Source organism: Muntiacus reevesi, chromosome 10, assembly GCF_963930625.1.
Source record: "Muntiacus reevesi chromosome 10, mMunRee1.1, whole genome shotgun sequence".
In the NCBI taxonomy this organism is placed as follows: domain Eukaryota; kingdom Metazoa; phylum Chordata; class Mammalia; order Artiodactyla; family Cervidae; genus Muntiacus; species Muntiacus reevesi.
The window spans coordinates 17,840,245-17,856,540 of record NC_089258.1 but is presented as its reverse complement, the minus strand read 5'-3'; the positions used below and the strand labels follow the sequence as shown (position 1 = coordinate 17,856,540).

Sequence of the window (16,296 nt, the reverse complement as noted above, 5' to 3'; positions counted from 1 at the left end):
TTTAAAAAAGGAACTGTTTAGACCTTATAAGTACAGACTTGTAATATATCTGTCAAATATTGGTCTAATTATGCATTAAAACTTCCAGGAAAATGTTGTATACATTCTTCCCTCAGAGGCACTGTGCTTCAATTTAGATTCATTTTTATTAATGCAGAAAAAGTTTTCATTAGTATGGTTTTTTAATCTTTTTTTCCTTCCCCTTTGCTTTCTGGCTTGTAGGAAAATCCTTTCCCATCAAAGGTTTAGATGCATATTTATCTATATGTTCGTCTAATTATTTCATAAATTTTTGGGTGTATACATTGGGAAATGCACAAGTGTACAGTTTTTTTTTCTCCTTCTGATGTCTAATTGATTTACCCCTTTACAATATGTATGTGATCAGTTTTACAGCTGAATTAAAATATAGTGATTATCAACCACTAAATTTTTATATATGTGACATGAGAAGTTGGGTCATAAATCCTTCCACAACTCAAGTAATCTTCCCTTGTGCCACAATCATACTTTTAATAATCAAATTTTAATTACTAAGACTTTTCCCACTGAGACTATAGAATTAATGCACAAAAATATACAAGACTCTCGTATCATGAGTCTCTGATAATTTATTTTTTAACCATAATCATGCTAATCAATATCAAGTTGGGAAGGGATCCCCACTGGGCTTTTAGATAAGTTTTCATTAACAATGAATGAACCAATTTGGGGAGAATTACATTTACTGACTCTGTCCTACCCATTAATATGAGATATTATCAAATGAAATAGTTTCTAAAAACTATGTTTTAGAAAATGTTTAATAATATTATTACAGTACTGGTACAAAAACAGACAAGTGTAACAAAACAGGAATCCCTTTGCCAAACCCTAATTTGTATCCTGTAATTTTACATATTCAATACTTACTGTTCCTACACTTTATATTTTTTCCATTGGCTGTATATCTGCCCATGAACACTGCTTTATTAATATATTTCTGTAATATATGGTTCTAGTATCCTGTGGCCCACTCTTTCTCCCACATTATCCTATCAGTCTTTGACACAAAAGGAAGGAGAGAATAAGAAATCATCTCTTTTATTAACATTTAGTATGCATCTAGATTTCCTCAATAAATAGGGAAAAATTTAAAAATAAGATATGAAACTCTTAATTTTAAATCCTTATTCAATTGATGGACTCACAGATTCAGACTTTAATGGTCAAATGCAATGGTAGTTTACTACAGGAAAATCAGTGTAACATACTATACTAATAGACTGAAGGAAAATTACATATTTAACTTAACTGATGCAGAAAAAGCATCTGACGAAACCCAAATCACATATGAGAAAAGGGCTCAACAAATTAGAAAAAGGAGGAACTTCCTCAACTTGATTAAGGGCATTTATGGAAAACCCACAGCTAAAATCTACTCAATGGTGATGGCCTGAAAGCTTCCCCTTAAAGATTAGGAATGAGACAAGGATACACATTCCTGCCACTTATAGTCAACACTGTACTGGAAGTTCTAGCCAGAGCATTAACGCAAGAAAAGGAAGACAACCAGATTTGAAAGGAAGAAATAAAACTATCTCTGTTCACAGATGACATAATCTTAAATACAGAATAATAAGTTCAGCAAAAGCTGTACAAGACCAATACACAGGAGTCAGTAGTATTTCTGTAAGTAGCAATGAACAATTCAAAAAGTAAATTAAGAAAATAATCCCATCGATAACAGCATCAAAAAGAATAAAATACTTAGGGATAGATTTAACCAAAGAAAGATAAGACCTTACAGTAAAAACCACAAACAGTAATGAAAGAAATTGAAGAAAATAAAAATAAATGGAAAACACATTCCTTGTTCATCAATGAAAAGACTTACTATCATTAAGATCATAATACTTCCCAGAGCAATCTAAATATTCCATACAACCCCTATAAAAAAATCTCAATGGCATTTTTTTACAGAAATCGAAAAGCTGATTTTAACATTTAAATGGAATCTCAAGGTACCCCAAATAACCAAAAGAGTCTTGAAAAAGAACAAAAATGGAGAACTCACATGTCTTGATTTCAAAGCTTACCACAAAGCTACATGGATTAAGCAATTAAGCATGGTGCTCACATAAGGCTAGATAGACAAATGGAATAGAACTGAGAGTCCAGAAAGGAACCTATATATTTATAGTCAGATGATTTTGAACAAGGGTGCCAAGACCATTCAATGGGAAAGTAATAGTTTCTTCAACAAATGCTAGAGGGACAAACAGATAATCATATCCAAAAGAATGAAGTTGAACCCCTCTCTCACAGTATATACAAAGACAAGTAAGAACAGCAAGTTAGATAAATTGGACTGTGCCAGAATTAAAGACCTTTGTGCATTATAGGCCACCATCAAAGAAACAGAAAGACAATCTACAGAATGAAAGAAAATATTTGCAAATCACATTATCTGATAAGGGTTTAGTATCCAGAATACACAAAGAACTTAACAGAAAAGACAAACCAATTTAAAACTCGGCAAAAGGCTTCTACAGACATTTCTCCAAAGATCAAGAAGTAGCTGACACAAGAAAAGAGGCTCAACATCATTAATCATTTAAGAAGTGATCCTGAGGGATCCTCTGGAGTGACAGAAATGTTCTAGACTGTGGTGCTGGTGATACAGTAGTGTACACCTGTCAGAACACATCAAATCATACATTTGAAATGAGTGTATTTTATTACATATCCATTCACTTCAATAAAGTTGAGTTTAAAAAACTCAGTTGTGATTACTCTTTAAAGGTCATGGTTGGCATTTATGTTAATCTACTTCCCTAATATGATCAGAATGTGCTTATGATACCTATTAAGCAAAGCAGTGTAGACATTATACATTAAAGTGGTCATAAACAAAAGGTATAACTGCCAAATAGTCTGAATTCTCAAATAATTAATAAACATAGTTGCTCACCAGTTCTGGAAGAGGGCAAACAGTTCCAGTATTCATATACAATCCTTCAACTATAATGAAACGTCGAGTTACACGAGCCTTGCGAGGATTCTTTAAAAGAAAAAAAACAGACATTTTAAACTTTAGTAACTCCAAATACAAAAATCTGTTAGGTGCTTTCCAGCACTTTCACCCTACAAGATTTATTCACCAAGATAAATAAACTGACTAAATTAATTTCAAGCTTTTTTGAGATCCTGTTACTATGAGATGAAAAACAGTGCTTTCTTCTCCCAGGTATGTTTTCAGGTCACATAGCCAATGAGAAGGCCTCAACCACAAATAGAGACTGTTTAGAATCTGAGAATATTAAAACAAAAATAAAACCCTCCAAGCCCAGAATGACTGGAAAGGGACCCAAGGGAATCTTCTGGGGGAGAAGTGGATGTTTTATGTCATGATAGGGGTCAGGACACCTGGGCTACATAGGTATAACTTACTGGTCAAAATTGGATGACTAGGATTTATGTATTTCAGTGTCTGTAAATTTTACCTAAAATAAGAACTACAATAATGATGACAATCATCATCATCTTCAGAGATGGGGTGGGGAGTCAGGTGAAGGTTCAGATGACACAATGACAGAATTTTGAAAACAGAGCTGAGAGAAGGGCACAGGGGGCTTCACTATACTATTTCCTCCAAATGTGCCAGATCTTTTAATAATAAAAAGTTAAAAAACAGACAAACCTTGATCTCCCTTGTCAACCAAAAAACAAATGAAACCTTCCTTATTCCTCAAAACTGAGTCAAGTAAAACTGACTATGGCTTCATCCAGTGATGTTCAAAGGTGGTGTAATGGAGGGACTTTTTCAAATAACACATGCTTTCCACACCCCACTGATATCAAGTCACTAATAAACCACTCCCACTGCTGAATCTGTTGATGTTTCAGGTATGCTGCACTGAAGGAAATGGCAACCCACTCCAGTGTTCTTGCCTGGAGAATCCCAGGGATGGGGGAGCCTGGTGGGCTGCCACCTACGGGGTCGCACACAGTCAGACACGACTGAAGCGACTTAGCAGCAGCACTGAAAAAATTCCATAGACAGAATTTGCCATCACCTTTCTACTCAAAGGCTTCTTGCTTCCAAGCTTCTAGTGAACAACTATAAATTCAAATATCAGAGCTGTTCTTTAAGGTATATTGGAGAACCCACAGCTGTAATGTTCAAAAAAGTGTCTACTGAAGTATGCAAAAGTTTACATCATTGAGTTTTCTTGGTCATCTTCACTCCGCCATTAACTCAAACATGAAGTCTGTGGGTCTCCTGGGAGGCCACAGGGGAGGACATGGGGGCATCCTGCTTCTCCTTGCCTTTCAAGAATGAAGTATCTTTCTTATGATCTTAAAATAATCAATGAAGGAATATTTTATTCCTGTAATATTCTTGGGAAATGGAAAAGTACAAAAAAGAATTTAACAAATGAGTTCATCACACCATACACTGATTAACTTACCTTGTTTAAGTCAGGATTTTGCTGCAATAGTTTCAGGATGTGAGTTTTAAAAATATTATCTGTGAACATTTTTACACTATTTAATATTATTTAAACCATGATTTTAATGGAGATTTACTATTTCACCTTATAGATACACCACAGATTACTTAATTATTCCCACAGTGTTGGATTTAGTTTGTTTCCCTCATTTGGTTTTTCCAATTTGCATTGTGAATATCGGTTGATCTTTTTTTTTTTTTTTTTGGATCTTTGACACCATTTCTGATTATCTTATCTTCTAAAGATAGAAATCCAGAGGATACAGGTATTTAAGAATCCTAGAATATATGCGCCCATTTATCCTCTAGAAACGCTGTCACAACTGAAACTCTCATCAGAGCTAGAGGAGAACCCTTTGTATCATCACACACATCAGTGTGGCACTGATTACTACCATAAAAGTTTTCCCTAACTGGACAGGCAAAAACTTTTACCCTTATTTCTGTAATTGTTAGTGAGGTCAGACTGTTTTTTATTTGCTTAGTTGTTTGTATTTCTGTGAACTGCTGTTTTTAATCTACTTTTTTTTTTCTTAAAGAAGGATTAATATGGGATAAGAGAACTCTAAAAGAAATGAAAAAATTGTATGAACTCCAATAGTTGGGAAATTTTTGACAAAAAAAGTCTGATTCAAATCCAGACTAAACTGCAATATTTTAACTCACTTTCAAAGTAAAAACAAGCATCTAAGTAGGAGTAAATATGAAAATAAAATCTAACAAGATTTATTTCTAAAAATCAAAATGTAAAGTAATTTAGAAAGCTTACTCTTGGCAGGGAAATATGGTATAAATTAACTAGTAAAAAGGTAAAAACTATAAAATGGAAATAAATTTGAAGATAATTCCTGATTATTCATTTTTAAAAAGTTCCACACATTGTAAATCTTATAAAATACATACAGACAAAACTTGAATATGTTGTCTTCCAGATTTGTACAATGTTAACTTGGCAAAATAACTCTAGAGCAGACCAGTTCATTGGTCATACTTTCTATGGCAGTGTTCTTCAATACGGTAGCATTCTATTACTGAATCAGAATAAGGGGCATCATTTTACAATTTGTAGAAAGAATTCATAGGTGGCATGGTCTCAACTTTAAGATGTTCCCTAACATCTATAGAGTTTTCTAAATCGTATAATTATAAAACATGGCTTATAACACATCTATCGCAGAATAGCAGAGTCTACGCATATTCATCACAAGAATGTGTATAAGCATGTAGTGCTGCTCCTAGGCTATCACCTAAACAAGGACAACTGAATCCAAAAGAAATAAAACGAGTATCTAGAAAAATGGGAATTAACACAAAATTAAGAATGTGATGAGCATCTTTATCAGTTACTCTAGCAATGGATGAGTTGCAGTGGAAAAGTCCACTTGAAAGTGGTGTTTCAGACCAAGGATCTGGTGACCGGGTTACTAGTACATCTACGTACAGTGGTTCCTTCTGCAGAACCACAGACCAGAACTACCTTTTCCACCCCTGTTGTCAGAGGCAAATAAATGTTAATTCTAACAGTGATGCTTTGAACACATTTCCTCTATTTCCCCCTTTATCAGAACAACAAGGAGCAAGCTCCACTCCCCCAAATCCCTCCCTGCCCCAAGGAGCAAGGCAGGCGCTTGAGAACTGTAAACAGGCTGCAGGAGGGAAGGAAACCATGCTGGAGGCAGTTGCTTCCCATAGGAAGCAGTCGCTCAGAGCTCTGGGATGAGGCTGGGGTCAGAAGAGTCTCACATAAATTCAGAAATCAAGATACGCTGCCCCTGTTTTTTCCATTGAACTGATACATGATTTATTCTGATATGAATAAGCCTATTTTAAATTCACTAGGTATATCCTGTTAACACTGTAATGAATTCTGGTGTTATTTCCATAGAGTTGAGAATATATATCCCTCCATCTCCAAAAGTGCATGCAATTTTTCTTTTTCTCCTTTTAGAAAGCTCCCTAGATATCCTTCTTCCAAATTTGCCACATATAACGATGACAATGATGAGGCAATTACTATCAGACTTGGCTTTCTAACCTGAGGTACATTTAATAAGCAAGAACACCCTTATTTAATACCCAAATGTGATCCACAGGCAAGTTTTCATGACAAATTACCATTTCATTTATAATTTAGCTGGTTAGAAAGCACTAAAGAACTGTATAATTTTCTTCAAAAGAATCATACCTTTTGATCTTCAATCTCTTGTTCTTTTAGTAGTCGCTCCAGGTCGTCCATATCATTATGGTTAAATAGCTTAATGTCACTACGTGATGCCTGTAATCCCTTCTGAATAGCAAAGCAAGCAGCTTTATCTCTGCAAGAAAGACAGATCCACCACACTGGGGTTTAAAGGGTCTTGTCAACACTCTCAGAAAAGGAATGCTTGCTTTTGTTAGTTGACCAATATCCACTTGTTAAACTGAACAGGGTAAACAGATAAAATATCTTTGAACATTAATACATCATTGTTTGCACTTCACTCTGCACGTCTTTCCACCTAACTACCATACTGATTCTGTTCCAAGAAGCACACTCTTGCCATATTTTGACCTTTGAAAAATCACCATGCATCTTACTGTATGGAAGGCATATTAATTTATTCACAGTAATCTTCTCATTCTGAAAACTAAATGAAACATTGATGTATCTTATCATCAATAACATCTCTGATTTGACTGGCCACCACTTTGCCATTACTTTGCCATAAATATGAATACTGGACTGTTGACTCTACATAACCCAGAGGAGAATGCTGAGTCATGTAGATTAAACTTCAGTACGATCTCCAAAATTGAGTTATTTGTGGTGAAAGGGTGGAATATACTTTTTAAATTAAGTGTATTATTTAAAAGTTCAAACAAGACTTCTACTTCTGGGGAGAAAGGCATTATTAATTTTTCCTATTTTTCTCACTGGGTAAAACCAAAAATCCTGGACATTGTGTATAAAACAAATATAAGACAATACTGAAAAATAAGAAAAAGCAGACAAGCAAGGGATGTAAGAAATGACATGAAACAGGTTCCTGGATTTTCCTGATTTGGAACTGATGCAGCATGCAAACTGGAAATACCAACACACATAGACAAAAAAGGTCTGACAAAAGTCTGCTCTCTGTAGCCAAAAGGACAGGAAAGAGGGCAGCTCAGCAAATGATAACGTCTCTGTGTGTGTTTTTAGTCACTCAAGTCGTGTCCGACTCTTTGCAACCCCATGGACTGCAGCCCGCCAAGCTCCTCTGCCTGTACGGATTCTTCAGGCAAGAATACTGGAACAGGTTGCCATGCCCTCCTCCAGGGGATCTTCCCAAACCAGGAATCGAACCCAGGTCACCCACACTGCAGATGGATTCTTTACCTTCTAAGCCACCAGGGAGGCCCAGTAATGTCTGTACTGCAGCCAAATCAAGAACAACCTGGGCCTGTCTCCTCCACATCAGCAAAGGCTTAGGGGAAACCTAGACTCTAGCCCTTGCAAGGCCATAACAAGGCTCCCCAACACCCCAAGGGAGTTGTCAGAGAAGACAACCAGGACGTGTATGTATCCCTACTGGACAGTAACAAGTGACATCCACTGTGAAGACCATGTGGAGACACCCAACTTCCCACTGTCCTGCCTGAGAGGCTCTCTCCCCTCTGTGCTTAGGGTGTGCCAGGGGCGGCTCAGAGAGAAGAAGGACTCTAGTCAACAACCAGCTGAAATGAAAATAACCCATGTCAGTGTCAATGGAGGCCCGGTGGAGACCCTGGACTTATAAAGTCAACTAACGTAGGTACTGAGATGACAAAGTTGCCAGAATTATCTGCCAATGACTTCAGAGCAGTCACAATGAAAATGCTTCAATAAGTAAATATCAACAAGCTAGAAACAAATGAAGAAACAGGAAGTCTCATCAGAGAGAGGCAAGAAATAAAGAATCCTGTGGAGATGTTAGAATTGAAAAACAAAATAGTCAAGAGAAAAAGCATAGTGGATTAGCTCAAAATCAGAGAGCTAAAAAGACAGAACAGTAGAAATCAAGTCACTGTAGATAGCAAAGAGAAAACAGACTAGAAAGAAAAGAACAGAGTCTCAGGGACCTGTGAGACTACAATAAAATATGCAACATTCAAATCTGTGGAGTTCCAAAGAAGAGAACCAAATTAAGTACTTAAATAAATAATAGCTAAAAAAATCCCAACTTTGGCAAGAGGCTTAAACCAACAGATTAAAGAAGCTGAGTGAAATTCTTGCAGGTGAAACCAAACATATAAATGCCAATAAAATTTTAGTCAAATTTCTGAAAACTAGTGACAAAGAAAAAATTCTTAAAAACAGCATGCAAAAAATTACATCTTACATATAAGAGAAAAAAAATTTGAGTAACAGTACATTTCTCATCATAAACCATGAACACCAGAAAAAAGTGTCACAATGTATTTCAAATGCTGAAAGAAAAGACCGGCAACCAAGAATCCAAAACCAGCAAAAATATTCTTTAGTAATGAAGAGAAGATGATATATTCTCAGTTGAAAAAAACTATGAAAATTTTTCTCAAGAGGACCTACCCTAAAAGAATGGCTAGGGAAAATTCTCCACATAGAAATAATAAATAAATAAAATAAAAGAATTGTACATTCTGATGAAGGAAGAAAGGACAAAGTAAAAAGTATGAACAAACACAGTAGGCTTTTCTTCTCATGAGCTTTTGAAATTATTTTTGGATGGTTAAAGTAAAAATTATAACACTATCTGTGGTTCTCAAGGTATATATGAGAAATACTTAAAACAACTGTATTATAAAAAAAGATATAAGTGATTGTATTATATAAACAAGATAAATAAAAATGGAACTCCCAAAGACATTCAATTAACCCTGAGAAAGGCAGGAAAAAGAAACAGAAAAACAAACAGAACAAGTAAGAAATGAAAAATAAAAATTGGCAGATCTAAGCTCTCACATAATTAGATAGCATTGCCAATTCAACGGACATTAATCTGAGCAAACTCCATGAGACAGGGAAGGACGTGGAAGCTAGGCATGCTGCAGTCCATGGGGCTGCAGAGGTGACACAACTTAGCAATCAAACAGCAAGCTCTCATATACCAATGATTACATTAAGTGTAAATGGCTTAGATATACAATTTAAAGACAGAGACTGGCAGAGAGGATTACACATACTGCCTATAAGAGAAAATGCCTTCAGATGTAATGAGATAGGTAGGTAGTAAGGGAATATGTATGTATGTATATACAATAATACAGGCAGTGAACGTATCTATTACATACAATAAATGTACCCCACAAACATTCAAAAGGGAACGAAGAGTGCCTGTGTTATTAACTGATAAAGACGACCCTGGAACAAAAAAAATTATCAGAGACAGAGAAAGGCATTCAGTTTAGTCAGTTGCTTAGTCGTGTCCGACTCTCAGCGACCCCATGGACTGCAGCACACCAGGCCTCCCTGTCCATCACCAACTCCCAGAGTTTACTCAAACTCATGTTCACTGAGTCGGTGATGCCATCCAACCATTTCATCCTCTGTCCTCCACTTCTCCTCCCGCCTTCAATCTTTCCCAGCATCAGGGTCTTTTCTAATGAGTCAGTTCTTTGCATCAGGTGGCCAAAGTATTGGAGTTTCAGCTTCAGCATCAGTCCTTCCAATGAACACCCAGGACTGATCTCCTTTAGGATGCACTGGTTGGATCTCTTGCAGTCCAAAGGACTCTCAAGAGTCTTCTCCAACACCACAGTTCAAAAGCATTAATTCTTCAGTGTTAGCTTTCTTTATAGTCCAACTCTCACGTCAATACATGACCACTGAAAAAACCATAGCCTTGACTAGACGGACCTTTGTTGGCAAAGCAATGTCTCTGCTTTTTAATATGCTGTCTAGGTTGGTCATAACTTTTCTTCCAAGGAGTAAGTCTCTTTTAATTTCATGGCTGCAGTCACCATCTGCAGTGAAATCTTGGAACCCCCAAAAATAAAGTCTGTCACTGTTTCTACTGTCTCCCCAACTATGTGTCATGAAGTGATGGGACCAGATGCCATGATCTTAGTTTTCTGAATGCTGAGTTTTAAACCAACTTTTCGCTCTCCTCTTTCACTTTCATCAAGAGGCTCTTTAGTTCCTCTTCACTTTCTGCCATAAGGGTAGTGTCATCTGTATATCTGAGGTTATTGATATTTCTCCTGGCAATCTTGATTCCAGCTTCTGCTTCATCCAGCCCAGCATTTCTCATGATGTAGTCTGCCTATAAGTTAAATAAGTAGGGTGACAATATACAGCCTTGACATACACCTTTCCCTATTTGGAACCAGTTTGTTGTTCCATGTCCAGTTCTAACTAACTGCTGAGCCATTATATAATAATAAAAAGGATTAATTAGTCAAGAAAACTCATCCTAAATATGTACCAAATAACAGAGCTTATAAAAGGTAAGAAACAAAAACTGATAAAAATGAAGGAAGAAATAGACAAACCACAGCAACAGTTTGACAGAACCATAGTAGTAGTAGTTTGATAGAACTTCCAAACAGAAAATCAGCAAGGATACAGAAGAACTCAATAACACCCATCAGGAAGATTTAATTGTCATTTACAGAACACTCCATTCAGCAGAATATTGTTTTCCTATTTAATGACAAGGCTTCCCTGGCAACTCAGATGGTAAAGAATCCACCTGTGATGCGGGAAACCTGGGTTCAATCCCTGGGTTGAAAAGATCCCCTGGAAGAGAGAGTGGCAACCCACTCCAGTATTCTTGCCTGGAGAATCCACAGGGACAGAGGAGACTGGCAGGCTACAGCCCATGGGGTCACAAAGAATCAGACACAACTAAGCAGCTAAGCATAGCACAGCACATTTAATGATGATGGTGAAAAATAATTTTCTTCCAAAGTTAAGTAAAATTTCATATGGAAATTATTTTTGTTTTACTAAAACTATGATATGTAGAAATATATCTTAAGAAGTTGACATGTAAAACTACCACTCTCTCTCTGAGTGGATTGATTGTAAGGTAGAAGAGGCAAATAAATGTTTTGTGGTTTCTTTTGGTTTTAATTTGCATATCATTGACTTTTAACAAATAATAATCAGTGTAACATTTCATCACTTAATACTATCATATGAAAAACTGAAATGCATAAGGAAGGAAATTAATCATGTGTCCTATCATGGAGTGATGCGTTCTCACTGTGGTCCTCATACAGGCTTTTCTATTTGCCAGAACATTCTTTTTTAAAGTGACTATGGAACATATTCCAAGAGAGACCACATCACAGGCGACAAAACTAACAAATTTACACTTTCCAAAGGTTTGGACACTAAACAACACACTTCTGCATAACCTATGGGTCAAAGAGAGTATTAAGGAAAAGAAAATACAAGGAACTACATGAAAATGAAAATAAAGACATCAAATTCATGGAATACAACTACAGCAGTGATGAGGTCAATTCATAACACTAACACAGTAGAATGTGAATTAGATGTAACTGGTGATAGAAGCAAGGTTCGATGCTGTAAAGAGCAATATTGCATAGGAACCTGGAATATTAGGTCAACCAATCAAGGCAAATTGGAAGTGGTTAAATAGAAGATGGCAAGAATGAATGTCGACATTCTAGGAATCAGCGAACTAAAATGGAATGGAATGTGTGAATTTAACTCAGATGACCATTATATCTACTACTGTGGGCAGGAATCCCTTAGAAGAAATGGAGTAGCCATCATGGTCACAAGAGTCCAAAATGCAGTACTTGGATGCAGTCTCAAAAATGACAGAATGATCTCTGTTGATTTCCAAGGCAAACCATTCAGTATCACAGTAATCTAAGCCTATGCCCCAACTAGTAACGCTGCAGAAGCTGAAGTTGAACGGTTCTATGAAGACCTACAAGACCTTTAAGAACTAACACCCAAAAAAGATGTCCTTTTCATTATAGGAGACTGGAATGCAAAAGTAGGAAGTCAAGAAACACCTGGAGTAACAGGCAAATTTGGCCTTGGAGTTCGGAATGAAGCAGGGCAAAGGCTAATAGAATTTTGCCAAAAGAACGCACTGGTCATAGCAAACACCCTCTTCCAACAGCACAAGAGAAGACTCTACACATGGACATCACCAGATGGTCAACACTGAAATCAGACTGATTATATTCTTTGCAGCCAAAGATGGAGAAGCTCTATACAGTCAGCAAAAATAAGACCGGGAGCTGACTGTGGCTCAGATCATGAACTCCATATTGCCAAATTCAGACTTAAATTGAAGAAAGTAGGGAAAACCACTAGACCATTCATGTATGACCTAAATCAAATCCCTTGTGACTATACAGTGGAAGTGAGAAATAGACTCAAGGGATTAGATCTGATAGACAGAGTGCCTGATGAACTATGGACGGAGGTTCGTGACACTGTACAGGAGACAGGGATCAAGACCATCCCCATGGAAAAGAAATGCAAAAAGGCAAAATGGTTGTCTGAGGAGGCCTTACAAATAGCTGTGAAAAGAAGAGAAGCGAAAAGCAAAGGAGAAAAGGAAAGATACTCCCATTTGAATGCAGAATTCCAAAGAATAGCCAGAAGAGATAAGAAACCCTTCCTCAGGGATCAGTGCAAAGAAACAGAGGAAAACAACAGAATGGGAAAGACTAGAGATCTCTTCAAGAAAATCAGAGATATCAAGGGACCATTTCATGCAAAAATGGGTTCGATAAAGGACAGAAATGGTATGGACCTAACAGAAGCAGAAGATATTAAGAAGAGGTGGCAAGAATACACAGAAGAACTGTACAAAAAAGATCTTCACGACCCAGATAATCACGATGGTATGATCACTTACCTAGAGCCAGACATCCTGGAATGTGAAGTCAAGTGAGCCTTAGAAAGCATCACTATGAACAAAGCTAGTGGAGGTGATGGAATTCCAGTTGAGCTATTTCAAATCCTGAAGGATGATGCTGTGAAAGTGCTGCATTCAATATGCCAGCAAATTTGAAAACTCAGCAGTGGCCACAGGACTGGAAAAGGTCAGTTTTCATTCTAATCCCAAAGAAAAACAATCCCAAAGAATGCTCAAACTACTGCATAATTGCACTCATCTCATACGCTGGTAAAGTAATGCTCAAAATTCTCCAAGCCAAGCTTCAGCAATACATGAACCGTGAACTTCCAGATGTTCAAGCTGGTTTTAGAAAAGGCAGAGGAACCAGAGATCATAGTGCCAATATCCACTAGATTATCGAAAAAGGAATAGAGTTCCAGAAAAACATCTATTTCTGCTTTACTGACTATGCCAAAGCCTTTGACTGTGTGGATCACAATAAACTGTGGAAAATTCTGAAGGAGATGGGCATACCAGATCACTTGACCTGCCTCTTGAGAAACTTGTATGCAGGTCAGGAAGCAACAGTTAGAACTGGACATGGAACAACAAACTGGTTCCAATTGGGGAAAGGAGTACATCAAGGCTGTAAATTGTCACCCTGCTTATTTAACTTATATGCAGAGTACATCATGAGAAATGCTGGGCTGGATGAAGCAGAAGCTGGAATCAAGATTGCCAGGAGAAATATCAAGAACCTCAGATATGCAGATGACACCACCCTTATGGCAGACAGTGAAGAGGAACTAAAAAGCCTCTCGATGAAAGTGAAAGAGGAGAGTGAAAAAATTGGCTTAATGATCAACATTCAGAAAACTAAGATAATGGCATCTGCTCCCATCACTTCATGGGAAACAGATGGGGAAACAGTGGAAACAGTGACAGACTATTTTTGGGGGCTCCAATATCACTGCAGATGGTTATGGCAGTCTTGAAATTAAAAGACGCTTACTCCTCGGAAGGAAAGTTATGATCAACCTAAACAGCATATTAAAAAGCAGAGACATTACTTTGCCAACAAAGGTCTGTCTAGTCAAGGCTATGATTTTTCCAGTGGTCATGTATGGATGTGAGAGTTGGACTGCGAAGAAAGCTGAGCGCCGAAAAATTGATGCTTTTGAACTGTGGTGTTGGAGAAGACTCTTGAGAGTTCCTTGGACTGCAAGGAGATCCAACCAGTCCATCCTAAAGGAGATCAGTCCTGGGTGTTCATTGGAAGGACTGATGCTGAAGCTGAAACTCCAATACTTTGGCCACCTCATGCGAAGAGTTGACTCATTGGAAAAGACCCTGATGCTGGGAGGGATTGGGGGCAGGAGGAGAAGGGGACAACAGAGGATGAGATGGCTAGATGGCATCACTGACTCGATGGACATGAGTTTGAGTAAACTCTGGGAGTTGGTAAAGGACAGGGAGGCCTGGTGTGCTGCGATTCATGGGGTCGCAAAGAGTTGGACAAGACTCAGCGACTGAACTGAACTGAACTGAACACATTAGAAAAAAAGAAAGCCTCAAATTAGTCACTGAACTTCTCTCCTCAAGAACCTAGAAAGAGCAAGATAAACTGAAAATTAGGAGATAAGAAATACACCAGAAATCAGCAGAAATGAAAACAAAAATACACTGTAGCAAAAATCTATGAAACAGAGTTGATTTTTTAAAAAAAAAGATCAATAGAATTGATAAATCTCTAGCAAAAATGACAAAAAAGAGAATAGACAGAAATTACCAATCAGGAAGGAAATGGGCTTCCAGACATTCAAAGGACAATAAAGGAATACCACATTAGAAGGATAAAAAGGAATACCACAAAGTATGCTATACATACAAATTTGATTATTCAGAAGAAATGGACCAATTACTTGAAAAACACTAACTACCTCATCTCACTCAATTTTTAAATAGTCTTATAAGTACTAAGGAAATCAAATTCATAGTTAAAATACTTCTAAAACAAAACAAAACAAAAAAACTCCAGGCTCAGCTGTTTTTACTGGAGAATTCTAACAAATGTTTACAGAATTTCTCCAGAAAATACTAGAAGAGGAGAGAACACTTTCAAACTGACCTCATAAAGTGTTATTCTGATGCCAAGACTGCTGCTGCTGCTGCTACGTCGCTTCAGTTGTGTCCGACTTTGTGAGACCCCATGGACAGCAGCCCACCAAGTTCCTCCATCCCTGGGATTCTCCAGGCAAGAACACTGGAGTGGGTTGCCATTTCCTTCTCCAATGCACGCATGCATACTAAGCTGCTTCAGTTGTGCCCGACTCTGTGCGACCCCATAGATAGCAGCCCACCAGGCTCCTCTGTTCACAGGATTCTCCAGGGAAGAATACTGGAGTGGGCTGTCGTTTCCTTCTCCAATACCAAGACTAACAAAGTCTAAAAACAGTTAAGTATGGCTAGTCATCAGGGAAATATAAACTAAAACCACAATGAGATATCTTTATACACCTATAGAATGGTTAAAACAAAAAATAGTGACAACACCAAATGCTGCTGAGGATGTCGGAGAAACTAGATCACTTATATACTGCTGACAGAAATGTGAAATAATATAGCCACTCTGAAAAGTTTGGCAATTTCTTAAAAAATGAAATGTGTAACACTGCATGACCAGCAGCTGTACTGTTTCATCTATATTCCAAAGAAATAAAAACTTAAGCTCACAGAAAAACCTGTACATGAATATTTATTGCATCTTTACTTGTAATAGCCCCAAACTAAAAACAACTCTGATGTCCTTAAGAAGTGAATGGTTCAACAAACTTTGGTGTATCCGTACCATGGAATGTGGCTCAGCAATCAAAAGGAACAAACTCCTGTTTTACACAATAATTCTGGAGAATCTCTGGAAAATTCATTCAAAATGAAAAAAGGCAATCCTCAAATATTACTTACTATATGATTACATTTAGTAAGTAA

At 37.2% G+C, this 16,296-nt stretch overlaps 1 protein-coding gene across 1 annotated transcript in view; it reads right to left on the bottom strand.

Moving 5' to 3' along the window:
• Window positions 1-16,296, bottom strand: part of SPTLC1 (serine palmitoyltransferase long chain base subunit 1) — a 60,650-nt gene that overhangs the window by 14,641 nt on the left and 29,713 nt on the right. The window contains exons 7-8 of the mRNA XM_065947029.1: window positions 6,681-6,810; window positions 2,954-3,043 (exon numbers count right to left, since the gene is read on the bottom strand). Of these exons, the coding sequence (XP_065803101.1) occupies window positions 2,954-3,043; window positions 6,681-6,810 (220 nt within the window). The remainder of the gene's footprint in view (window positions 1-2,953; window positions 3,044-6,680; window positions 6,811-16,296) is intronic.